The following is a 25,191-nucleotide window of genomic DNA, read 5'->3' on the forward strand; positions in this document are numbered from 1 at the left end:
TTTGTTACGCAGCGGTAGTAACTAGAGCACATGCCTTTGTTTCATGTAATCCTTATGGCAGCCACTATGGTTGCCAGATTAGGAAACCAGGGGAGACGTTAAATAACTTCACTGGCACTGCCTAGCTAACAACTGGGGCTATAACCCAGGTCTTTTCGAGCAGGCAAGCTTTGCTCCTTCTGCTGTCTTAGGCTGCCTCTAGACGGTGAGAAAAAGCTTGGGTAAAAGATGGTGGCATGCTGCAGATTCGCTGAGATGCCTCCCTCACGCCTTTGTCTGGGTCAGGCTTGTTCCAAGATTGTTAATTATACAAACCAATGCTTCCCCCAAGTTTCTAGGGCTACACTCTGGCAGTCCTCACTGTGTCTTCAGCCTCAGAAAGATCTTGGAGACATAGACCTTTCTTGTTTATTTGTTATTTATACCTCTTGCTGGTTTATTTGTTATTTATGCCTCTCTGTGTGTCAGGAAGGACAGGAAGCAGCTGGAGAGAGCAAGAGGTTAACTGTCACCAGGTGCGATGTCACCCTGGTAAGTGAAGTCCCCTTTTCTGCCCTCCCACAGGCTGACTTCCCATCTCAGTTAATGGCAGTTCCATCCTTCCTCTCAGTCATTGCCAGCTCCAGCCAATCCCTTGGAAAATCCCATTGGCTCTATTTTGAAAATCCTCCTGTGCTCCAACCACTTCCCACCATCTCCCCTTCGACCAGCAGGACCAAGCCACGGTTTCTGCTTATCTGGATTTCTGCAGTGATCTCCTCAGCTGTCTGCCCGCTGTCTCACCTCCTCACAGTCACAAGCGACCCTTATAAAACCTGTCTGAATGTGCCCCTCCCCTGCTTGACAGCCTCCAATGGCTTCCTTCCCCCACTCGGAAGAAATTTCAAGGTCCTTCACAATGTAGAAGACCCTGCAGGATCTGTCCCCAAATCTCTCTGACCTAACCCCCACTGTGCTCCCTCCCGTTCACTCCCCTTCAAACACAGCAGCACCCCTTCTGGCCCAGCGATGCTGCTCCTTGAGTCCCTGCTCTCACTGTCCCCTCTGCCTAGAAGGTTCTCTCCCAGACCTTCCCATGGAAACGAGCTCCACTGTTCCCCTTGGGTCTTTGGGACAGATGCCACTATTCTTGAGAGGCCTTCCTGGTTACCCTGGATAACCAGCACCCACCTTCTCCCCTTCTTCTCCTTTATCTTTTTATGTGGCCCTTATCCCCATTTTCAATCTGTTTCCTGTCTTCTCCTCTGGTATGGACGTTGTCTGAGGGCAGAGATTTTGTCTGTTTTGTTTACTGCTTTGTTCTCACACCTAGCTCGGGGTTCGTGTAATTGGCCCATGATAATTATCAAACATTGAATGAATTGAGTTGCAGACTCTTAAAAATCTGATGACAGCAAAGATCATCTCCTCAGATAAATGCCCAGACACGAACAGTTTTGCAGACAATTTTGGGGGGTTCCCAGGTCCCCAGCATCCATGCAGGTTAAGAACCTCTGCTTTAGAGTGACAGTTATTTAAACCAGGAACTGTAACCTTCAACTTCTGGGGAACTGGGTGTCTATCTCTAGTTAGACTCTGGTTAGACTCTGTCACTAGTGAGATGGATCATACATTGGCTCGACCAGTATTTACGGAGTGCCAGCTGTGCGTCAAGTTCAGGGCTAGCTCCTTGGGGAATAGATGTGCCTGACCCAAAGACACGCAGTGCAGACAAGAGACTGCCAGGCCGTCCCCAAAACGGAATGTTGTACGTGGGATGGTGATGGCAGGAGAGAGGCCATGATTAACTTCCTAGGTGAGACCAGGAAGAGCTCACACAGAAGGACAGGTCTGAACTGGATCTCGAAGCATGAAGAGGGTTGTCCAGCAGAGACCAGAGAGAAAGGGCCACCCAGGCAGAGGGCCAACAAGCACCAGGGCATCTACGAAGAGAAAGCTACACATTTGGTTAAAAATCTGACTTCAACAAAACCATCTTAGTTTAAATTCCGCTAGAAGCAGACCTGAGGCAAGGCTTTAGCATAAGCAGTTCATCCTGGGATCTGAAGGGAAGATGAGGATTGGGAAGTGATGAAGGAGAGCGAAGGCAGCTAATAAATAAAGTTCCAGACTCTGGGTCCCTGGGTCCCTGGGTCCCTGAGGGAAGCTCTGAGAAATGGTGTGGTACACGTGCCTCAGAAATCTCCCACCCCGGGGGTCCAGAAGCTGGGGTGCATATACACTGACCCCTCAGAGCCTTCCTTGAGGGCTGCATCTGTCTTTCAGCTCAGTCTTCCTCCCACATGTACATAGATCTGGTCCTCAGTCCCGCTTCCCTTCAAACCAATCAGACGGCAAAGGGAGGCAGGACGGGGCTGGGGGTGGAGTCAAACTCACTCTCCCTCCATCGGCACCCTACAGTGATGCAGGGGTGTGATAGATGTGGGGGAGGCAGCCTTGAGGTCCAGCACACCCATCCCGTCACATGAATTCATCCTTGAACTTCAAGCCCTGGTTTGGGAAGATCTAAGGAACCGTGGCATAGTTTCATAGTTTCACTGGGTCGCCCACCTAAGCCGAATTTGGAGAGATGACGAAGCTCCTGGTTCATCCAGTTTCCTATCTCTGCTCTGCCATATTTCACCAGTCGCTGATTGCTGGAGACTGCCTACCTCCCACAGATTTCAGTTCTCTGGTTTTGAGTTTCAACATCTGCCTCAACCCATTTTAGGTAACCTGACTCCTTCCCAAGAAGGATGGAGTCAGGGAGATTGGCAGGTGACCATGAAAAGGCCCGGACTGGGGTGATGAGGGGTTTTGCGGGGAGAGCAGAGATCCTTGCCCGTGAGGCTAATTGGAAGGATAATAAAGCAAAGGGGTCCCCTCCCCCACTGAAGCTTGCTTTGTATAAAAGGACAATTGTTCCGCAGTGGCTTTCAAAGATTTCGCTCTGATACTATCTGGCTGAAAGAAAACACGAGCCTACTTGATGGGCTCTGGAACACTTTTCAGTTCAGCTGCTCTGATCAGTCCAGAAGGGTGAGATCTTAAGCAAAATGGAAAATTTCTCTGGGTTGAGACATCGAATGAAGAAAAAAACGGCATTCTGTGCTGCGAACACCGGGGTGAAGATCAGGAGACCTAATATTTATTCCACCTTCCCCCGCCTTCAAAAGGCAGCGCTGAGAGAGAGCTGCAGGCTGATACCTAGGGGTGCGGCTCTGGACAGAGAAGGGATAGAGAGTGACGGGCACATAGTTTCAGAATAAATTCTTGCAGAGATACAGGTGGAAGGAACCGTTGGGGCTGCGTTCTGGCCTGGAGCTTGTTTGCCATCCCTAAGCCTGCATCAAACAGCACAGATAAGTTAACTACTTTCCTGGAATTCACCATCCTAATAGAGATGGGATTTTTAGCACTTACTCCCCTAGTTTTGAAAGGCTCCTTTGCTGAGATACATTCCAAAAAGCCTTACAAAAAATCACCTGGGAACTTTCCCCAGAACACTGATGCCAGGATTCCATCCCCTCCAGACCAACGAACTCATAGTCTTCAGGGATGGAGCTGGGACTTGGGTAGTTTTTTAAGTTCCCCAAGTGATCTTAATGGGCAGCCAGGGTTGAGGACCCCTGTATGATGAGGTCATCTGACCCCTGCTGCTGCTATGGGAGTGACCCTCCCCAATTCCACATGGTTGTAGTGCACCTGGCACTGTCGGTGGGGGGAATGGGCAGGCAATGGGCTTAAGCTACACTATTGGGCCCCCTGCCCAGGAATTTGGGTGATAAATGCAAGTCCCATCTCAGTCTGACTGCCCTTGTTACCCAGGAGATAAGTAGTGGGGGATTTTGGCCAGCATTTCCCCCAGATAGACCAGGAACAGAGAAAGTCGGTCTCCTGCAGGAAGGAAGAGAGGCACCGTAGTACCTGGGGCTTGGGGCTCCCAGGTCTCCCATCTTGAGGCTATACATGGGCGGAATGAGGGAGAGCCTTGGTGACTGACCATTGCCTTTGTCCCATAAACCTTGAATACAGTCAAACCTTTTAGGAAGAACCTCTAAAATTTAGGTTAGACACAGCACTCCTATGTCACCAGCAACTGACCTGCCTCCACGGCCACCCTCTACCATTGGACTCATGAAAATGAAAAGACACTTCACAAATTCAAGAACGAAGACTTCTGAGTTCTCAAATTGGTTCTTGTTTGTAGAGAAATCACCAGCCTTGAATTTCTGCTGCTGTGGTTTTTAAACCTGGGCTCTCTGCTGAATCTGGAGTTGAATCGCTTGTTTTCCCATCTACAGAATGGAACCAAGATCACCAATATGATCAAATCGCTTTGAGGAGTGCACTGTAAAAGGGTTATGAATCATGATACAGATGCAGAAGTGCCTCTTATACACGAGTCACAGTAGCATAGTGAAAGAGAGGCCTTCGAGTCCACCAAAGCTAACTGTGGGATCTCAGGCAAGTTACTGAACCACTCAGAGCCTCAGATTCCTCATTGCAGACACTAGCTAATAATGCCCATTTGCAGAACTTCTGTGGGAAGTGAATGAGATAATGTGTGAAGGCACTGAAAGCAGGCATGCCTGGTTTATGGAACTTCACTCCACAGAGGCTGAGTTTGCAAACTGAAGGCAAGACCAGCAAAAAGGTAGAAACATCCATCAGTTGCCTCTCATGAGCAGCCCAACCAGGGACCGAACCCACAACCTTTAGGTGTACGGGGTGACGCTCCAAGCACTTGAGCTCCCCAGCCAGGGCTGTGCCTCTGTTTCTTTCTTTCTTTTTTTTTTTTAATAATAGGTTTTTTAAAAAAATATTTTATTTATTTATTTTTAGAGAGAGGGGAGGGGAAGGAGAAAGAGTGGGAGAGAAACATCAATGTGTGGTTGCCTCTCGTGAGTCCCCTGCTGGGAACTGACCTGCAACCCAGGCATGTGCCCTGACTGGCAATCGAACCGCGATACTCTGGTTCGCAGGCCCGCACTCAATCCACTGAGCTACGCCAGCCAGGGCCCTCTGTTTCTTAATACTTCCTGAAGTGACTGTGAAAATTAAATGGATTAATATGCCCAAAGCACTTAGAATAGTTACCTGGCACATACGTGTGAAAGATATTATTTTTATTAGTTTAACCGAATGGCCCCACTTAACTGTGAGAGAGGCTGGGAAAATCCTTAACCAGATGTGTCCACCTAAAAGTTTAGAGTTCAAGTGTTAAAGGAAGGAGGGGCAGGGGATATTCAAAATCAAGTCTCTGTCAGGTAAGACCTGCTAAAATAAACTAGAAAGACTGTTGGAGAGGATTTCAATCTCGAGTTGGGTCTAAAGAAACCCATGTAAGGTCCTTGTGTGATGGAGTGTGTGCCATCCATTCCTCAAGATGGAGACAGTGATAAAAACAATGATGTGTGAGGCTCTGAGCCATGCTCTGTCCTGATTGTCCATGCAACCTGTTTCCAGGTCCATGATACTCCAGTTTTATGAAAAGTACCATTTCTTCTTATCCCTATCTCTCCCCAGGTCCTGTTGAGTGCTTTTCACCTGCCAGGCTAGGTGTCTGTGGTGAATTCCATCCCTGCTGGCAGTGACACAATTCTCTCAAATTTATGACACTACCCATGAGCCTCTCACAGGCATGGCGCCAGGATTCCTGGCTCTGAGAAGCATAGGTCACATTAAGGCAGTGCACCTGCTCCTTCTCCATCAGCCTCCACCTCTTGAGGGTGCCAGGAGATCCAACTGGCTTTTCTGGATTCACCATATCCAGGGAAGGGATAGGACCTGGAGTGACATCTGTCATCGAACACCAAACCAGATGCTAATATATCTTCAGCTTATGCAAAGGAGGCTGGGCTACGCAGGCTCAGAGCCCACCCCAGACACTCAGAGCAAACATATGCTGCAGCCAAAGGCCCAGTTACTTACCTTTGAGCCAAGGGGAGCCGAACAGGGGAATTAAAAAACAAGTAAATGTGGTGATGAATTTTTGGCCTTATAAATAATCAGGCAATAGAATTTCTTAAGCAAGCCATATTGTATTTTTACCTTTAGATTGTTGGCCAGCAACTCTTCAAGAATGCATACTGAAATGTATCCTTTTGCACAAATTTGGTGTTTTATTGGCATTTCTTGGAGATGACTCTTTGGATAAAGATCCTGATCACCTTTAAATTTCTCAGCTCCACCATCTCTCCTCAATCAAATTCATCTGTAAACAATCCCTTCAGTGGATTCTTTCTAAAGCAAAAGTACCTGGCAAGCAAATATCCACTCCTTAAATTTTACTTAATATGTTCCTCTTGGAGAATCTTCTGGTAAGACACATGACGGGTATTACCACTCTGCTTTTCGTCTCTGCTGCCTATTTTTCTGTGTGTGCTTCTGATCTCATTTGGGGAAATTCTTGGCACTTTATTGGGTGCAGTCAGCCTTGGAAGGTACTTGGAAGCTCATCCAGTACCTTGGGCAGAGGAATTCACAAGTGGGTGCCTAATTAACAAAAGTTGGCATGGGGGCCTTCAAGTTCACCTCTGTTTCAAATTGTTATGAGAGCCTAGAATGTTTTCAATCCTGCAAATGAAGCCTGTCATTTTGGCTCACGACCTCAACAAGGTACCATTAACAAGCATGAGGTATTTTTAGCAGGGGAGCCTCCTGATTTCCCATTTCCGATTTCTGGCTCCTCTGTGCAACTGCTGGGGCCACTCCCACAAACTGTGGATGTTCTCTCTGAAACCAGTAACCTTGTCACTTGGGCCTCATCCTCAGATACAGCCCATTCATGGGTTTCTGTCTGCTTGTAATTTATCTCAACTGCTTCCTTGTTTGAATGTGATAAGAGGGTCCCAGCAAGACTGGGTGCAGGAAAACATGCCTGCCCCTCAACTAACCTGGTTTTTTCCACTCTGCAACCTGGCGTGGGGGTCCTCTAAGGCCCCCTATGGGAGAAAGTTCATGGGTGCCTCCCCCATCTCCCAGTCCTCTTCCTGACTTTGGTTTTGTAGAATATCATATACATTATTAATTTCATTTTCCACTGGCTTGTAAAAGTAATTGCTGAAAAAAGTAAAATGTGTAAAACCAAGAGAGCTTTGTGTCCCTGACCTTGACTTTATTCACTCTCGAGAAAATGCACATGTAAACACACACAGAGACACACACCTGTTCCTCCCCAGGTCTCAGATGGGGGACGTGTGGTGTAACCTCAAGCTTCATAAATGCTCATGGATGAAACTCCTCCCTATCCGCCCCTTTGTCAAGCACAGGGTAATACACGTTTATTAGCCAAGTGGAGAAGCAGTGGTGTGGGCCCATTGTTTTCCTCGCTGGAAGGCAAGGAAGGCTGGAATTCCCTGGAGCCACATCTCTCAGCAAACACACCAGTCCAGTGGTTCCTGATGTAGAGGAGAGCTGTGTCCCTCCTCCTGAAATTTCATCCTCTACTTCTTTGCTTAGTTAACCTTGAATGGCCCTTGAAAACACTTCAAATGTCTTCTGCTAGTGGAAATTGTCCCTGGGCAATTTCCCTGCTGCATAAGTACCATCCTTGGCCTGGCACCTATGGGTACCACACTCCCTGCTGTATGGGTACCATTCCTGGCCTGGCGGGGATCCCGCCCATCATTGATCTGCTGCCCTCACACCCACACTATTGATGACGTCATCATTGAGGGAAGGGATGGTATCTCAGTGAGCTGTGCCCTGACGTAATGCATGGCCCACTGCGGGTATTAAATGTTTCCTGAGCCAATGAACACAGCTAAGAACTTTGAGGAGTCAATCTCTCTCACTGAGATCCCTGAGATTATTTTTTAAAAAACAGTGACTTAATGGAATTATTTATAATCAAGGCAGTGCTTGACACGAAATAGGCCAATAATAAAGTACTACTTAGTTGTTATGATTATTATTTATCTTCCAAGAAGCCCTAAATCTAAATAAGCTGATTCTGTATTTTCTCAGCCTTCACCATTCTTGGCTTCAGAAAGCCCTCTTCTGCCCTCAGTACCATCTCATTTATTTCGCATTTTACTCACCACTCTCCCTGGTGTATCCTCCAGCTCCGCTGCTCTTGGAGTCACCTCTCCACGCAGGCAGCTGGGGGGCCTCCATGGGGGGAGTCTGAGAGGGAGAAGAGGGCCTTTCCCTTCACCTGACTCTGAGGGTGCCAACCAGTGATTCTCGGATATGTCTTGTTCAGCCCCTGAAGGTGGCACAGTGTTTTAAAAGAATGGACATTAGTTGATTCTTACATAGTACCAACCAGGTGATGCAGAAGCCAGCCTGCCCCTTTAGAGCATTAGTGCTCTTGTTTGCCACAGACTCCACCACTCCCTGTTACACCCTCCACAACTGAATTGACTGATTGGGGCTGATTTCATAACATTCCCAGATTCTCAGGTGTTGATTTATAGTAAAAGGAAAGTGAAATATTTCTGGTCCTTCTCTCTCAAACTAAAGCAGCAAATGAAAGTACTATCTAAGAGGTCATATATTTCAGAAAAAAACGGGAGTAAATGTACTCTTTTATGTGAGTTCAGACCTTTCTATGAAGTAATGTTTAAGCACATGCATGTCTGGTTCAGAAGAACCAGACCGAAGAAGCCATTCTGAAACAAACCTGACCTGATCCCCTTACTTGCCTTACTTTATTGGCCTAAACCAGGAGGATTTAGGACCTCTGGCCACATTGACAGAGTCTCCCGGAGCCCAAACCCAGAGGTGACACTGATGGATGAATGTGGGCCCATCTCCACCTATTTCCAAACTGAAGACAGACCAGACTGACTGGTAGCTTCCGGCCCTGGAGTGGAGAGAACACCCTTACTTCCCTGCCAAGCCTCTGCTTTCTCTGCAGGACACATTAATAATAGGAGGAGGGGTGGCGGGACATTTGGGGGAGCATAAACCACAAAATCAAAAGGGCCTAGAGATTCTGAACTGCGATTAGAATTTGAGACCTTTATTTTTAATCAGTCACAAATAATTACTTGTATTTCCTTAGCTTTTAAAGAATATTTTATTAATTTTAGAGAGAGGGGAAAGGAGGGAGAGAGAGAGAGGGAGAGAAGCATCTATTGGTTGCCTCTCCTGCGTGCCCCAACCAGGGACTGAACTCACAACCTTTGATTCCTGACCAGGAATCAAACCGGCGACCTTTCCCTTTGTGGGACAATGCTCAACCCACTGAGCCTCACCGTTGGTCAGGACTATCTTCTTAATGTTTTGAAATAATTCCAGAGTGACAAAAATGTTGCAAATAAATAAATAAAGATTTTCCAGCAAACTTTCACCAGATTCCCCAAATGTTAAATAATATTTTTCATAATAAGAGTATGAGGACTGAAATCATAGAGTTGGCATAGATATAACGCTGTTACCTAATCTACAAAATTCATTCAGATTTCACCAGTTACTCACTATTGTTCTTTTTCTGAACCAGGATCCGATCTAGGATTTCACATTGCATTTAACTGTCAGGTCTCCTTCGTGTCTCTCAGTGTGAACAGTTCCTCAAATGTTTCTTTCTCTTTTGTGACCTTGACTCTGCTAAAGAACAAAATTCGACCGAGTAACAGACTGTGCAGCCACCATGGAAAACAGTATGGAGGGTCCTCAGGAAATTAAAAGTGAAACTGTCTTGTGGTTCAGTGATTCCACTTCTAGGTGTATATCTAGACTCAAGAGGCCCAAAACACTAGTTCAAAAGAATATATGCTTCCCTGTGTTCATTGCAGCATTATTTACAATGGCCAGGATGTGAAGGCGACCCAAGTGTCCATCAATAGGCCAGTGTGGCTCAGTTAGATGGGTATCATCCCACAAAGCAAAGATTCCCAGGTTCAACTTTCGGTCAGGGCATATGCCTGGGTTTCAGGTTGGGGCACATGAAAGAGGCAACTGACTAATGTTTCTCTCTCTCTTTCTCCCTCCCTACCACCCCCTCACTCTAAAAAGTAAATAAATAAATAAGTAAAATAGATGAGTGGGTAAAAGTTGTGGTACATATATACAATGGAATATTACTTGGCCATAAAAAATGAAATCTTACTATTTGCAACAGCATGGATGGACTGAGGGGGTGCTATGCTATAGAGGCGCTATGCTAAGTGAAATAAGTCCATCAGAGGAAGACAAATACCATATGATTTTGCTTATATGTGAATCTAAAGAACAAAATTGAAATAGGCTCACAGACACAGAGAACAGACTGATGATTGCCAAAAAAAAAAGTAGGGGGGTTGGGAGATTGGATGTAAAAGGTGAAGGGATTAAGAAGTACAAATTGGTAGTTACAAAATAGTCACAAGGATGTACAGCATAGGGGAGATAGTCAATAATACTGTAATGACTGTGTGTGGTGCCAGGTGGATACAGGAAATATTGGGGGAGACACATTGTGCAGCACAGGACTGTCTAACCACTATGCTACACCCCAAACTAGAACAAAATAATATTGAAAAAGAAAAATTCAACTTAGTACATTTGGAGATCTAATTGGGTTTAGGAAGTGATTAATGAGTTGGGCAGCATTCTCATCTCGCAACTACAAGGGCGCTTAGAGGAGGTGCACACAAGGGAAGGTTCTTCTAGGCAAAAAGAGAGTGGGACGAGAAAGGTAAAAGAGTACGGTACAGCCGTACTCTTTTGGGCACAGCCACCTTCCTTTAAGAGAAGGCAGGAGGTGTTATCAGGCAGATTATCTCTCCAGTGCTGACCTGGAAATTCCAGACTGATTGGTTTAAAATTCCACTCTGGGGAGAGACTCTTAAATGCACTTAAGTTAGGAATTAAGTCTTGGTGGGGCTTAGCAAGAGCGATTCCATTTTGGGTCTGTTGTTTCTCTTTAACAGCTCTTAATAAAATGTCCCTTAATTTTGGTCTGTCTGTTCTTTCCTCTTGACTAGATTCAGGTTATTCATTTTGGTACAAACAGCACTGAAGTGATGCTGTACCTTTCTCAATGTATCGTAGCAGGAGGTACCTGTTATTAACTTGGGTGTCTGCTGGTGGCTCATGAGTTTCTCCACTGAGAAGTTACTTATGAATCAGGAAGGGAAAACAGTGTTTTCTGGGGAAATACTTTGAGATAAAACACCCCTTTCCTCACCATGCTTTCACCCACTAATTCTAACATCCACTGACGATTCTTGCCTGAAACAACCATAACTCATTTTAAATTAGAATTATAATAAAGAGAACTGGTTGGTCATAGGCTAACCTATGGCCAGTACTTCATGAATGAGAATGTCCCTTAATCTTCTCTTTTTTAGAGAGCAGGTGGAATTTCCCAGGTGTCCACTTGTTTCACTGAATTATTCATGAGCCCTGGACCCCCACTGAAACAAACCGGGTTCCACAAGCCCCAGAGAATGCTATTTGTCGTGACTTCTGCTTAATGGGTGCTATGGCCTTGTGGAAACCATCTTCCAGGCTCTGTATAAACCCTCAAGCCTTCACACCACTCGTCACCCTCATTCCACGCAAACAGATCTGACTCATCTGTACCCATGTGCACAGGACCTGCTCATCCTGGCACTTATGGTGTCACCTGGGCTGTTCCTGGAAGGTGTGGTGCTGTCCCACCTGCCCGACTCCTCGTCCATCTTCACAGGTTAAGTATTTCCCACAAGTTTCAGCTCAACGCTCTGTTCTGCATGACATCTTTTATGGGAGACCAGGGTCTGCCTTTTCTTCCCTTGATATTTTTCTGCATTTAACAATGAAGCTTGGGTCTCAGCACCCCCTGATGGTGGGGTTCAAAGAACAAGAGTTTCCCAAGAAATAGTGAGGAGAGGCACATGAAATTAACGAATCTGAAGAAAAGAACGAGCTTTATGGAAACCCAGGGGGAATTACAGAAAAAAATGGCTTTTGAAATGGGCCTTGAAGGGGGCAAATTTGAGCTGTGGGTGAAGGTAGGAGGCTTTCTAGATTGAGAAAAGTTGGTTGTAAAGTGGTTGTATCCACAGAGACACATGACGATATATTTGGGGCGGGCCTTTACCCATTCTAGACCAGAGGAGTAAAGGGCTGGGAGGAGACTCAACCACTTCATAGACGCTTGGACACCGTGTGGAGTGGGATGTTAGGCCAGATTTGAGCCCAGGGCTTCAGGACAATAATTCTTGCAGGAACATGGCGGGTAGATTGGATAAATATGTCGTCGAAGGAATGGACACTGAATGTTGCAGGCGGAAGGAGAGCACCTGAATTTAGGCAGTAGTTGGAAAGGAGCAGACACCTTGTCAACAACCAGTGTACCGCAGCTTCCCTGTCATTCTGAAATCTGAAAAGCTGAAAGCCAAGAGTATCCTCTCCAGTTTGCAGACAATTTATTTGGCAGAAAACCCTGACTTAAACAGATACGAAGCTGTTTGTTTTCTTTATTTAGCCCACTTCACGAATTAAAAGGTGGCCACGATTCTTTTCTGCTCCTCCCATCCGGTGGTAGTTCCTACTCCTCCTGTTGGAACCTAGGCTGCCCTTGTCCCTGGCTTTGACCAACAGAATGTGGCAGAAATGATGGTGTGTATCTTTCCAGACTGGATCTTAGGAGGGCTGCAGATTCTGCCCCTCTTGGAAGGTTCCCTCTTGGGAGCCAGTTACCATGTGGAAGTACAACTACAGTAAACCCACCCTGCTGTGAGGAAGCCCAAGCTTCGTGGGTGGAGAAAGGCCAAGGGGAGGAGCACGGACATGCCACACTGAGTGATCAGAATTCGCGGGGAAACCCTTTTGAATTTTCCTGGCCTGCCCATTTGAAAGAAGCTGAGTGAATGACTACAACCAACACCACGTGGAGCAGGAGACCTGCCAGCCAAACCCTGCCCAAATTCCTGAGCCACAGACTCACGAACAGATAAGATGGTTGTCACTTTACACCACTGATGTTTGAGCACTTATTACGTTGCAACAGGTCGCTCACACACTTAAGCATCATTCATCTATTTTCATTGCAGAAAATCAGTATATTTAATGAAAGGGCCACTCCAGACTTTACCAAGGGTGTTATGTAGTGCATGGTATATACACATTTTACCTTTCTAAAAGAAATCTGAATTTTAAAATCCATCTGGCTGCAAGGGTTTTTTTGAGAAGGAACTGTCCTTTGTATTACAGAAATAGAGTTGCCTAGAGTTCCTTCCTCTCTTCCTGCATTCCCTAAATATCATGAATGATTCCACAGACTCCTCCAGCCATTTCCTATGTGTACCTCTTATCTCCCCAGCTACATTATTGGTTTCTCTAAACCAGCACCTCTCAAACTGTGCATGTAGCAGTCTCTCCGAGGGCCCGTTCAAACACAGCTTCCTGGGCTCTGCCCTCAGAGTTTCTGACTCAGTGGATCACAAGTGGGGCTCCAGAACTTGCACTTCTGAAAACTTCCTAGGGACCACACTTTGAGAACCACTCCTCCAGGAGAGAGTGCTGTTCTTGGTTGTATTCGTCCACTAGCGCAAGGTGCTTAGAAAATGCTCAAGGACAGAATTTTCCCAAATCTTTATATTTGTAACGCTTTTGAAGCCTTAACTTTTACCCCTGAGGTCGTCTGGGCTCCGCCCAGACTTAAAAGAAACCGAGTCCTTGTTTTATTAGATGGTAGTTGTTGCTTTCTTCTCAGTTCAGCTGATAGGCCCTCGTGGGTGAACTGTCCCTTCTGACCTCTTTTTTAACGTCTCTTGGAACAGAGCAGAAGGAACGCCTTCACTGCGACCGCAAAGCAATTCTCAGTGTGTGTGACCAACGATCATTTCCACCCAGAACCACCCAGAACCTGCTCTTTTTGGTGAGCCGTCCACCTATCAAAGCCTGTATTTTAGGGATGGTACCAGTGAGGCCCGGAAGCGGGGTGGGGGTGGGGGGTGGAACCACGTGCTCAAGGTCGCACAGCTGAGAAAAGTCAGTGCCCCGGTAAAGGGGCTCAGGTGGAACTTGACCCCAAAACAAGGTTCTTACTAAATAGGACTCCGTTAGCTTCAGGTCAAGAGCTGCCACCTCGGCTCCAGGGTCCCCACCGCAGAGCCACTAAGTGCTTCCTGAACCCCCGACTGCAGTGCATTCACCCGCAGCAGTCTGTCTGTGAGGAGGACAGACGCTGCTTGATTGGTTCAGGTGAAACGCCTTGGCCCTTTGCGTTTTGGCGTGCAGAGGCGCAAATTCTCATACTGACTACGAAAAGCACAGCCCGTGTGTGGCAAACTTCACTTTGCACACGCACACTCTCCAGCTGTTTTCCAAACGCTTCCTTCCAAGGGTGACTGCACAGAGTCACACCGCTCCACCTGGACCAGGGACCCAAACGCTGCCCCTCCACCCCACCCCCACCCCATCTCCGGGCCAGGGGCCGGCACCTCGGCTCCACGGATCCTCGCCACGGAGCCACTGCGAGCGCCTGCAGGCGTCTCGCCCTCCAAGCCCAGAGATTAAGTTGGTTCCTCACATTGTTCCCGACAGGAGGGGCAGGAAATAACGCCGGGCTGTAGTGGCGGCCGCGGCGGGTGGGGGAGAACCTCGGGCCGTCTCCAGGGCGGTCCTGGCGGCCTCGCGTCGATCGCGGGTCTAAGGTCCGGCCGGGTCAGAGTTCCCGCCGCTCTTTCTCGCCTACGAGTCGCCACCCCACCCCCCAGCCGCTCGGGGAGCGCATTCGCGGAGGCCCCGGTGTCCCCGCGGGGCCCTGCAGCCTACGCCGCGGTCAGGTGCGAGGAGACAGGTCAGCGGTGGCTGCCCGCCCGAGGGAGGCGGGGCCTGTCGGAGGCCGGGGCCCGGCAGGGGGCCGCAGGCAGCGCGCACCCCGCGCCCCCTCCTCCTCCGCGCAGCAGCCCAGCGACTCCGGGCGAGACTCCGCGCCCCCTCGGCCGCCAGGTCCCCCGCAACAGGTGAAGAGGCGGCCGGCGGCGGTGCCTGGGCGGGGCGGTCCCTCCGCAGCGCGCCTCGCGCCCGCCCCTCTCCACGCCCCCTCCCCTCCTCCCGGCCACCGCCGCCCGCCTCGGCCGCCCGGCGGCCTCCTCCGGCTCGGTCTCCGGGTCTCGGGCCCCATCGCCGCCTGAGAGCCCGCACGCCGAGGAGCGGGGGCGCCACGCACTCGCAGGACACGCGCCGCCGCTGGACCGGCCGCTGCTGGCACCCCCCGCGCGCCTCGCTCCCCGTGCCAGCCGCGCTCCCCTCCCCCTCGCCCGGGTCCCGGGGCTCCGGGCCGCGCGTCCAGCCTCCGACGCGTAGGGGGTCCCAGAGGAGGGGCCAGCCCGGCCAAGGCGCGACGATGGAGGACCCGCAGCGTGCCCGCCCGCACACCGTCACCACCACCGCCAGCTCTTTCGCGGAGAACTTCTCCACCACCAGCAGCAGCTTCGCCTACGACCGGGAATTCCTCCGCACCGTGCCCGGGCTCCTCATCGTGGCGGAGATCGTGAGTGCCTGGGGGCGGGGAGGCGGGGGGGACCCGCGCGCGCTCCGGGGCTGGGAGCCCGCCCAAGTCCGCAGACGGGCTTCGAAGGAACCCTTTTCGCTCAGCCTCGCCTTCTTCCCAAAGGGCCAAACTCAGAGACCACCTCTCAAAACCAGGCCCAGGTACCTTAGGGAAGAGGCTCGTGACCCTCAGTATGTCTGATGGGGGAGCAACCCAACTTGCTGGGCCCTGTCCGCGGTCGTGGCGTATCTTGGGAGCAGGCAAGGAGTTTATGTTAATAAGTGTCACGAACACCTAGTGTTGCTGTTACCTGATCTCCACGTGGATGGTCTCCTCCCTAAAGCACAGCTTTGCAAAGATCAGTGGACAGGAGAGGATTCTTTCCTTTTCCTAATTATCTCCCTGGTAATAAAACTGACGTGAGTCAAGAAATGTTCACCGAATAAAATCTGAGGGCCTCAAACCCCGAGGACCAAAGGGTCTCCTGCTTGGTGTTGTGGCGCATCCTGGTTTAAACCAGGGCCTAGAACGTCCCTGGGGAGGAGGCCGGCACATGCATTGTCCTCTTCATAGGAGGACATGGCGGCGGAGAGGTCAAGTGATTTCCTAGGAAGTTCCAGCCAGCCCTTCGTGGCAGAAGAAGGACCGGAGCCCTGTTAACTGCTCGTGCTGGCCGCCACCATTTATTGAGCCTTCAGCATGTGCTAGGGTCTCCTTAGGTACTTCTGCCCTCATGTGATCCACACGACCACCCTGTCCTGTGAAGGTGGTTTCAATTATTATCCCATTTCACATGTGAGTAAACTGAGGCACAGAAAGGGGAAGTGAGTCCCACCTGGAGGTGGAGGAGCTGGAAGTCAGGCCCCAGGCTGATTGTGGTCAGGGGCCTGCTCTTAGCTGCTAATGGGGGTCGCGCCCAGCTGTCTAACTGGGGCCAGGACCTCCATTCACCGCACACTTTCCTTTAAACGTTTGTGGAGGGAAAAGCTAGTCTATATGGGGGTAGAAAATGAGAGCCATGGGGGTGCAGAAGTGACTGAAGACTGTGAGACGCCTTCAGCAAAACCTGTGTACGTCGAATAGCTTACTTGCGCCTCCATTGTCTCAGACCCCACCCCAGACCCACTGAATCAATCCCAGGTAGTTCCAGTGCGCTTCAGGTTTGACAAGTGTTGGTTTACCACTCCCCCCCCTCCCCTCAGCTGGTTTTGAAGGACTTCAGAAAACCCAATAAAAGGCTAAGGGATTGGAATCACCTTGCAGGGGCTGGCTTATAGGAATTCAGCAAATATTTGCTCTGTGCATGGAGGAGTTGGCAGGCTCCCCCGCTCTGTGGGAGCAAACAGAAGCTAAAGTGACCCAGATGGGGCTTCTGCCCTGGGGCCGGTTTCTACCAGGCAAGAAGGAAAGTGCCTCTCGTTTGCTGACTGACAGTCAGTATGTTCCACACTATTTCAGAAAATAGAAAAGTGAAGGGAAGAATTATAAATGGCCCACAATCCCATTACTAGAAATAACCACTGTTGGTATATTGGCATGCATCCTTTCAGAGTTCAGTACATTTTTTTTTTTTGAAAAGGCAGAAAAACGTGTAAGAAAAATGACTCTTTTTATTGCTCTAAATGAGTATTTATTTATTTATTTATTTATATTGATTATACCATTACATTTGTTCTATTCCCTCCCTCCATTCCCCTCCACCCTGCACACCTCTCCCCCACTATTCCCCCCTTTAGTTCATGAACACGTGTCTCAAGTTCTTTAGATTCTGTATTTCCCCTATTATTCTTACCCTCCCCCTATCTATTTTCTATCTACCATCTGTGCTACTTATTTTCTGTACCTTCTCCCCCCTTCTCCTTCTCCCACTCCCCTGTTGCTAATCCTCCACGTGATCTTCATTTCTATGGTTCACTCCTGATCTAGCTGTCCTCTTAATTTGCTTTTGTTTTAGGTGTGTGTGGTTGTTGATAGCTGTGAGTTTGCTGTCCTTTCACTGTTCATGTTTTTAACTTCTTTTTCTTAGATAAGTCCCTTTAACATTTCATATAATAAGGGCTTGGTGATGATGAACTCCTTGAATTTGATCTTATCTGAGAACCACTTTATCTCTCCTTCCATTCTAAATGAAAACTTTGCTGGATAGAGCAATCTTGGTTGTAGGTATTTGGTTTTCATGACTTGGAATACCTCTTTCCAGCCCCTTCTTGCCTGTAAGGTCTCTTTTGAGAAATCTGCTGACAGTCTGATGGGAACTCCTTTGTAGGTGACTGTCCCCTTATCTCTTGCTGCTTCTAGGATTCTCTCCTTCATTTTAATCTTGGCTAATATAATGATGATGTGCCTTGGTGTGTTCCTTCTTGGGTCCAAGTTCTTTGGGACTCTCTGAGCTTCCTGTATTTCCTGGAAGTCTATTTCCTTTGCCAGATTGGGGAAATTCTCCTTTTCCACTCGTGGCTGTTCCTCTTCCCCTTCTGGACCCCTATAATTCTGATGTTGGAACATTTAAAGATGTCCTGGAGGTTCCTAAGCCTCTCCTCATTTTTTTGAATTCTTGTTTCTTCATTCTTTTCTGTTTGGTCATTTTTTCCTTCCTTCTGGTTTACTCCCTTGATTTGAGTCCCAGTCTCCTTTCCATTACTATTGGTTTCCTGTGCATTACCATTCATTCAATTAGTTTAGCCTTCATATGTTCCTCTAATTTGTGACTGAAATCAACCAGTTCTGTGAGGATCCTGATCACCAGTGTTTTGAACTGTGCATCTGAAAGTTTGGCTATTTCTTCATCACTTAGATTTATCGGCTCTGGGGCTCTGAGTTGTTCTTGAGCCATGTTTTTATCTGTTTGTGCCTGTTACGTATGAGGAGTGGAGCCTTAAGTGTTCACCAGTGCAGAGCCACCCAGGTCGCTGGTTTGTGATGCTGTATGTGGGGGCGGGGTCAGAGAGGGAGCAATGGCAGTCCCCTCTGCCGCTTTCTGCTGCTGGGGTCTGCACGGTCCGTCTCACTGCTAGCTCCTTCAACCGGTTTATCTTCGAGCTAATTTGTGACTGCGATCAGCCCTCAGTGGGTCCACTGCCTTGTCCCCTCAGTGGGTCTGCCAGCTTCTCCACACCTGGGATCCGCCCACGGCTGCTGGCCCACCTGGGTCGCGCACCCGAGTCAGTCCGGTGGCTCTTTCCTGCCTGACCCCGCTCTGCTGCTAACTCTGCCCCTCTTACCGGTTTGGCTGAAGGTTTCATTGTTGTCAGACTTCCATGTAGTTCAATTTTCTGTGGTTTGGCTGCGTTTTTGTTGCTAAAATTTTGTTGTTTTTAAACCTAGTTGTGCTAGAAGGCGCAGTGCTTCCACCTACACCTCCATCTTGGCGGAAGTCTGTTCTTCTCTGAGTTTTTATTTTTGACAGAGATGTATGTGCACATGTTTATAGAGTCAAATAGTCCTGTAGGCAGACATGTTTGCCCCACCCAGAAGCACTCACATTCAAATCTCTCGGAGCTCTAAATAATGTGATACGTATTTTTTCCAATTGTAGGTGTTGTCCGTCAGCCACCCACCCTGAAACATGAGGTGTCACCTGTTCTGGATGCCCTCCCCACCACCCCCATTATTCATGTGCCCTCCTGTCTCCCACCATGTTTTGGGTTAGATCAGTAACAGGTGCTGACCCTAGATGCGGAGCCACTGAGTAGCCTGTGGGCACTTTTCCATTCTTGTCCAGTTTCTTGTTCTCCCTGGAGTTGGTAATCTGTTTTTTCCATTTTTTAGTCTTCTAGATAGTTACTTATTTTACCTTCAGTGTCTAAATCTCCTCTTAGGAAAACTGAGAGATACTGAGACAATGGAGAGGTATTCTATCAGAGTCATCCTTACAACCAACCCTCCACAGGAACCTCTGACCTGCTCCCCTACCTGGCCTGCTCACCTGGAACAGCTGACGGCCTAGATTCTCGTGCACCGTCACCTGGAGACTCTCTCTCTGTCCTGGGTTGAATTCCCCATTTCCCATGAGCAGTATCCTCCCTGTCTTGCCTTCATCTGTGGGGGGCCGGGGAGGGGGGAGATGTGTGGTGGGGGCGGGAAACACAGCCTCTAATAGTTTCCTAAGAGAGGATGCATGTATAGATGGAGCTTCGCAACTTTTGAAATGTCTCGATTCGACTATTACACATAATTAATGGTTTAGGTAAAGAATGTTAGATTGGAAATTGTTTTTCTTAAGAATTTTTTAAGTATTTCTCTACTGTCTTCTAGTTTTTCTGTTTGTTTTAAAAAAATACTTATTTCAGACCTGGCTGGTATTGCTCAGTTGGTTGGGGTATCATCCTGTTGCAAGGCCACAGGTTCAATTCCTGGTTACAGCACGTACCTAGCACATCCCAGTTCAAGTGCGTACAGGAGGCAACCAATCGATGCTTCTCTCTCTGATCAAAGTTTCTCTCCCTTCGTCTCTCTCTAAAAAGCGATGGGAAAAAAATGTCCTTAAGTGAGGATAAAAATAATAATAAAGTGTATTTATTTCAATTCTTCTTAAAAATTTTTTATGAGTTTGTTTGACCACATGTGCCTTTACACGATTTCCTGTTCTTCCATTCTACCGGGGACCTGGTGTGTTCTCTCAGTTGGAAAAACTGACATACCTTTAAGGAGATTTTTAGAGTTTTGATTTTTATCTTTGCATTTTTCTCAGTTTTTTCCGAAACTGCCTTTATACTTTTTTTTCTATGCATCTATTTCCTTATAATTGTTTTCATGGATGAAAGACCTGCTGTGTTTACTTCTCACACAGGGAGCATTTTGGGGGCGGGAAGCTCTCGTGTTACCACAGTTTTCTGTCATCAGGAAGCACCATTTTGATTTCCTCTGTTTTCCATTTTGAAACGAGCATGTTTCCAGGTTTTACCAGTATAGCCAGTGCTGCGGCAATCTTCCTTGTTTGTCCCCCTTTCCACATTTGTCCAGAAAGTTCCTTACCGTCGAGTTGTTGTGTCAAAGGGTGCACAAATCGAAGTGTTTTGTTCCATACTCTGAAATGACCTTTCTCTAAAGTTGTACTAGTTTAAACTGTCATCGGTAGTGTGGGGCTATTAAACTAAAAATACCTTTTTAAAAAAATTAGAAATCAAGATTTAAAATGTTAAGGATCACCTTAAAGGATATACTGTTTAATTGATTCCAAGGTACTTTTTGTTCGTATTTTAATACCTGAATCAGGATGCAGCTTGCCGTGGATGGTTTCCTGGTACTGTAATGAACTACAGTACCACCGAATCCTTCTTTATCTGGGCGGGGGGCGGGGGACAGGTTTCAAACTATTGCTGTCCCAGCCCTGAGATTAATATAGACCCACCTCCAGAAGAATGTTACTTTTCTGCCTTGACAAAAACAGAATGCTGAGACATAGAATTACTAAGAACCTGACTTCCTGCTTGAACCCAGGGGAAATGAAATTCTACAGAACAAAACAAGCGACTCCCCAGATATGCTGTGAAAAATCCCTTTCCCCGGCCTTCTTGGCCTTCTCGCAGGGGTGAGTGTTAGTAGCCAACCTACCGAAACACTCCAGGCTTTGCCAGTAGAACATGGTGTTGAAACCAAATGGTACTTGTTTCCTTTCTAAAATTTTATAACGAACTAACAGCAATGCGGTACTTGACCTGGGATTTGTAGGGTACTGTGATCTCAGAGCACTCACGAGTACTCAGAGAACAAAAACGACTGGTCAGAAACTGAGGGAGTTGCACCCTTCCCTGTTACTGGGAACTTCAAAATGAATTACAGCATCCGTGTCATAGTGTTAGGTCACTTTTCATTTGCTGGCTGTCATGAGCAAACTCGGGTGGGGAAGGACAAAAAGTTTTTACCAAGAGCTGGAATTTAGATAAAGTACTCTGTCCCTCTGAGTTCTTTTTTTTTAAAAACTGGGGAACATAGTTTCCATTTCACAAAAACAACACCTAGTCTTTGTAGAGAAAAATTTAAAAATATTGGTAAAGAAAAAAATCATCATTTTTGCTTTCACAGTGGTCCCTAATAAGCCTGGTGCAACCCTAAGTCTGGGATTTGGGGGGGTTGATTGTTTGTTGGTTTGTTATTTAATGGTCATTATAACGCCTGGAGTTTCTACAGGTGTTCAGTGCCCAGGGGGCCAGGTAGGCTAAATGTCCCGAAGTACCTGGGACAGTCCCCAGCGGTGAAGAACTGCTTCTTCACCAGGCTGCCAACAGCACCATATTCAGGGAACTCTGAATAAACCCACAGTTTACTTCTTGGAGTAAACCATTCCGGAATTTCTCACATGGTTATATTATTTATCTGTCATTTTTTTAATGCAGTCACGTGTCAGCTACTTTTTGTTTAGCTCTGTGGCCATCTGTGCTGGAAATCTTCCACTTGTCCCTCGGTCCAGCCCACACCCTGCCTGCTTCACCCGCTCCCCACCCCAAAAGGCACACGCGCAGGTCCTATCTCCAGCGCTTCCCTCCCACGCCCCACCTGGATTCATCCAAGGTCAGCATCTGTAGGAGGCTATAGGGTGAGGGGAGGGCAGGTTCTGGGTATCCATTCCCAGGGATTCCTCCTTGCGGATCTCAGCAGGCGAGCTGTGTCCCACTCTGGAAGGCTGGCTGTCTGGCGGCTGTTCCCCAGACTCTGATAACTGTACATTCCCACGTGCTTGCTGTTGCCAGGTGCCGCACTATCACCTGTAGTTTTCCAGCACCCTGCTTTATAGGTAACACCTTTATTAAACTCCACTCAAATTACCCAGTCTGAGTGTGCCTGGTTTCCTGCTGAGACCTGATAAATTGCATTTCCTCGTCAATGATTAATTTCTTATAATACACATAATAGCCACATCATAGCCCATAAATATCCAGGCTCCTACTGTTCACGTTGTGTTTCTTTCCTTCAACAATGTCATAATAAATATCCCTTGAACTAAATCTTTCTGGACATTCTTTGATGTTTTCTAAGGATGAGTACTTAGAATTGAATAAAAGGTATGTGAACGTTTCAAAGTCAAGTAAGGGTGTCGAGGTGGACTCTAAAATTCCTTCTTTTTAATAGAAAGTTCTGAGTTTTGGCACATGCATTTTTTTAAAAAACAGCTTTATGAGATGTCATTCATTTAATAAAATCGATCTTTTTATTTACTTATTTCTTTTACCCTCACCCAAGGACAGCTTTGCATTGCTTTTAGAGAGAGGGGATGGGAGAGAGAGAGACACATCAACTGGTCACCTCCTTTTCTCCCACCCCCTGGGGATCAAACCCACCACCAAGGCTCGTGTCCTGACCCGAATCAAGTCTACAGCCTTTCGGATGCAGCGACACTCCAGCCAGCTGAGCCACACCAGCCAGGGCTAAAACTGACCTTTTTTTTTTTTTTTAAGTGTACAACCCAGGGATTTTTAGGATATTCTTCCAGGTGTACAACTACTGCTAGTAGCTAAGTTTACAACATGTTTGTCACCTCAAGAAGAAACCTTATACCTCTTAGCAGTCTCTTTCCATTCTTTCCTTCCCTCAGCCCTTGGTAGCTGCTAATCTATTTTCTCTCTCTATGGATTTGTCTCTTCTGGACATTTCACATTAATGGAGTCCTCCTGCATGTGGTCCTTACTGTCTGACTTCTTTCAATGAGCATAATGTTTTCAAGGGTCATGCATGCTGTATAGTATGTATCAGTACTTCATTGTATTACCAAATATTCCATTGTATGACATATATAACATTGTGTTTATCCATTAATGACTTGATGGACATTTGGGTTGTTTCTACATCGTGACTATTATGAGTAATGATGCTGTGAACCTTCATGTACAAACTTTGGTGTGGACATACGTTTTCATTTCTCTTGGGCATTTGCATGGGAATGAAATGGCAGGGTCCTATGGTTTGATATTTTGAGGCACTGCTAGATTGTTTCCAAGTGGCTGAACTATATTATAACCTCACCAGCAACACGAGAGGTCCAGTCTTTCCATGTCCTCTCTGGGATTTGTTAGTTTGTGTCTTTTTGATCCTGGCCATCCCACAGGGTGTGAAGTGGTTTCTCATTGTGGCTTTTGTGTGTATTTTGGTAACGCTTAATGATGGTCATGTGCTTTTTGGTCATTTGTATATTTTCTTTGAAGAACTGTCTATTCAAATCCTTTACCATTTAAAAAATTACATTAATTTCTTTTATTGTTGAATCATAAGAGTTCTTTAGGTAGTCTGGATACAAGTCTTTTATCCAATGTATGATTTGCAAATATTTTTCTCCCATTCTGTGGGTGGAGTCCCTTGAGAACAAAGCCTCTTGATTTTATAAAATCCTATTTACTTATCTTTTCTATTGTTGCTTGTTTTTTGATAAATCTAAGAAGTCTTTGCCTAATCCAAGGTCACAACAATTTACTCCTATCTTTTTTCCTAAAAGTTGTATAGTTTTATGTCATACATTTAGATCTGTTTTATTTTGAGTTAATTTTTGTATATAGCATGACGTGGTGGTCTAATTCCTTCTTTCCCCTATGATTATCTAACTGTCCCAGTACTATTTGTTCAAAAGACTATTTTTCTCCCATTGAATTATCTTGGGACCCTTGTGAAATCAAATAGCCTGAAATGCAAGGTTTTAATTCTGGATTCTCAAGTTGTATTCCATTGATCTATATATCTATACTGTATTGATTAGTATAGTTTTGCAGAAAGTTTTGAAATCAGAAGTGTGAGTTCTCCAAATTTGTCCTTTAAAAAGCTTTTGTTCTGGTTATATGGAGTCCCTTGTATTTCCATCCGAATTTTACTACCAGTCTGTCAATTTTAACTGAAAAGGGCAGCTGGGATTTCAGTATGGATTGCGTTGAATCAGTAGGTCAATTGGGGATTGCCATCTTAACAAAATTAAATTTTCCAACTCATGAACATGGATATCTTTACATTTATTTAGGCCTTTTGTAATTTCTTTCAACATTTCACAGTTTGCAGCATGCATGTCTTACACTTGTGTTCTTAATTTTATCCCTGGATATTTTATTCTTTTTGATTCTTTTGCAAATGGAATCATTTCTTAATTTTATTTTTTGGTTGTTCATTGCTAGATCATAGAAATTCAATTGAGTTCTGTATCCTTGACCTTATAGCCTATAACTTTGCTGACCTCATTTATTATTTCTTACAGTCTGGGGGTGAGGGGGCACATATGTGTTGTTTTTTTTTTTAAGGCTTTTGATATTACTGCCAAGTTGTACAGAAAGGTTTATACCAACTTGCATTCCCTCTAGTGGTGTTTCAGTGTGTAACAGGTTTGTTTCTGCACATAGACAAACTTTCTTTTAATATCTGCCAATTTTATTGCAGTGGGAGGTATTAAAAATAATAAAAACCAGGTTGGCATAGGCACCATCATTAAGAAAGAACATCAGCTAATGTTCAGGGGAGCCCTGGACATGTGGTCAAGAGCATGTTGTTTTTATTTGCAGTTCTGTGATTTTCAAAGTTGAATATTTTAGATATGCTCGCTAGTCATTTATTTCTCGTTTGGGCAACTGCCCTTTTTCCCCCTCTACTTGTTTGAAAAATGGGGCTCTTTCTTTCTTTAAAAAAAATATTTTAAAGATATAAAGGGAGAGTAAACTTTAAAGAAAATTACCTCCCAGAAAGGAAGTAAGATTGGTTTGCGGAGTATGTTTGAATAGGGATGTTCCTGTTTTAACTTCTTCTATTTATATATGGTTTAAATTTTTTCTAATGAGAATATATTTATGCATCGCTGTAACTAAAGAAGCTTACAGCAGAATAATGTT

The 25,191-nt window shown here is 46.4% G+C and overlaps 1 protein-coding gene and 1 long non-coding RNA gene across 7 annotated transcripts in view; one reads left to right on the plus strand and one right to left on the minus strand.

Annotated features, from left to right (window-relative positions):
- The window catches only part of LOC119051547 (uncharacterized), a 34,690-nt gene extending 19,793 nt beyond the window's left edge, over positions 1–14,897 (minus strand). For 4 of the 5 annotated variants that reach the window (XR_008392332.1, XR_005082939.2, XR_008392333.1 and 1 more), the window contains exons 1-3: positions 14,432–14,897; positions 8,025–8,191; positions 4,084–4,277 (exon numbers count right to left, since the gene is read on the minus strand). This is a non-coding gene — a long non-coding RNA (uncharacterized LOC119051547). The remainder of the gene's footprint in view (positions 1–4,083; positions 4,278–8,024; positions 8,192–14,431) is intronic. The other variant, XR_008392331.1, reaches the window with a different exon arrangement.
- The window catches only part of CMTM8 (CKLF like MARVEL transmembrane domain containing 8), an 82,150-nt gene continuing 71,807 nt past the window's right edge, over positions 14,849–25,191 (plus strand). For both annotated transcript variants that reach the window (XM_053669233.1, XM_037148215.2), the window contains exon 1: positions 14,849–15,397. In XM_053669233.1, coding sequence (XP_053525208.1) covers positions 15,251–15,397 — 147 coding nt within the window. In that variant the 5' untranslated portion in view covers positions 14,849–15,250. The remainder of the gene's footprint in view (positions 15,398–25,191) is intronic.

The sequence above is a fragment of the Artibeus jamaicensis genome, unplaced genomic scaffold, assembly GCF_021234435.1.
Source record: "Artibeus jamaicensis isolate MK-2021 breed Jamaican fruit bat unplaced genomic scaffold, CSHL_Jam_final contig_519, whole genome shotgun sequence".
NCBI lineage: Eukaryota > Metazoa > Chordata > Mammalia > Chiroptera > Phyllostomidae > Artibeus > Artibeus jamaicensis.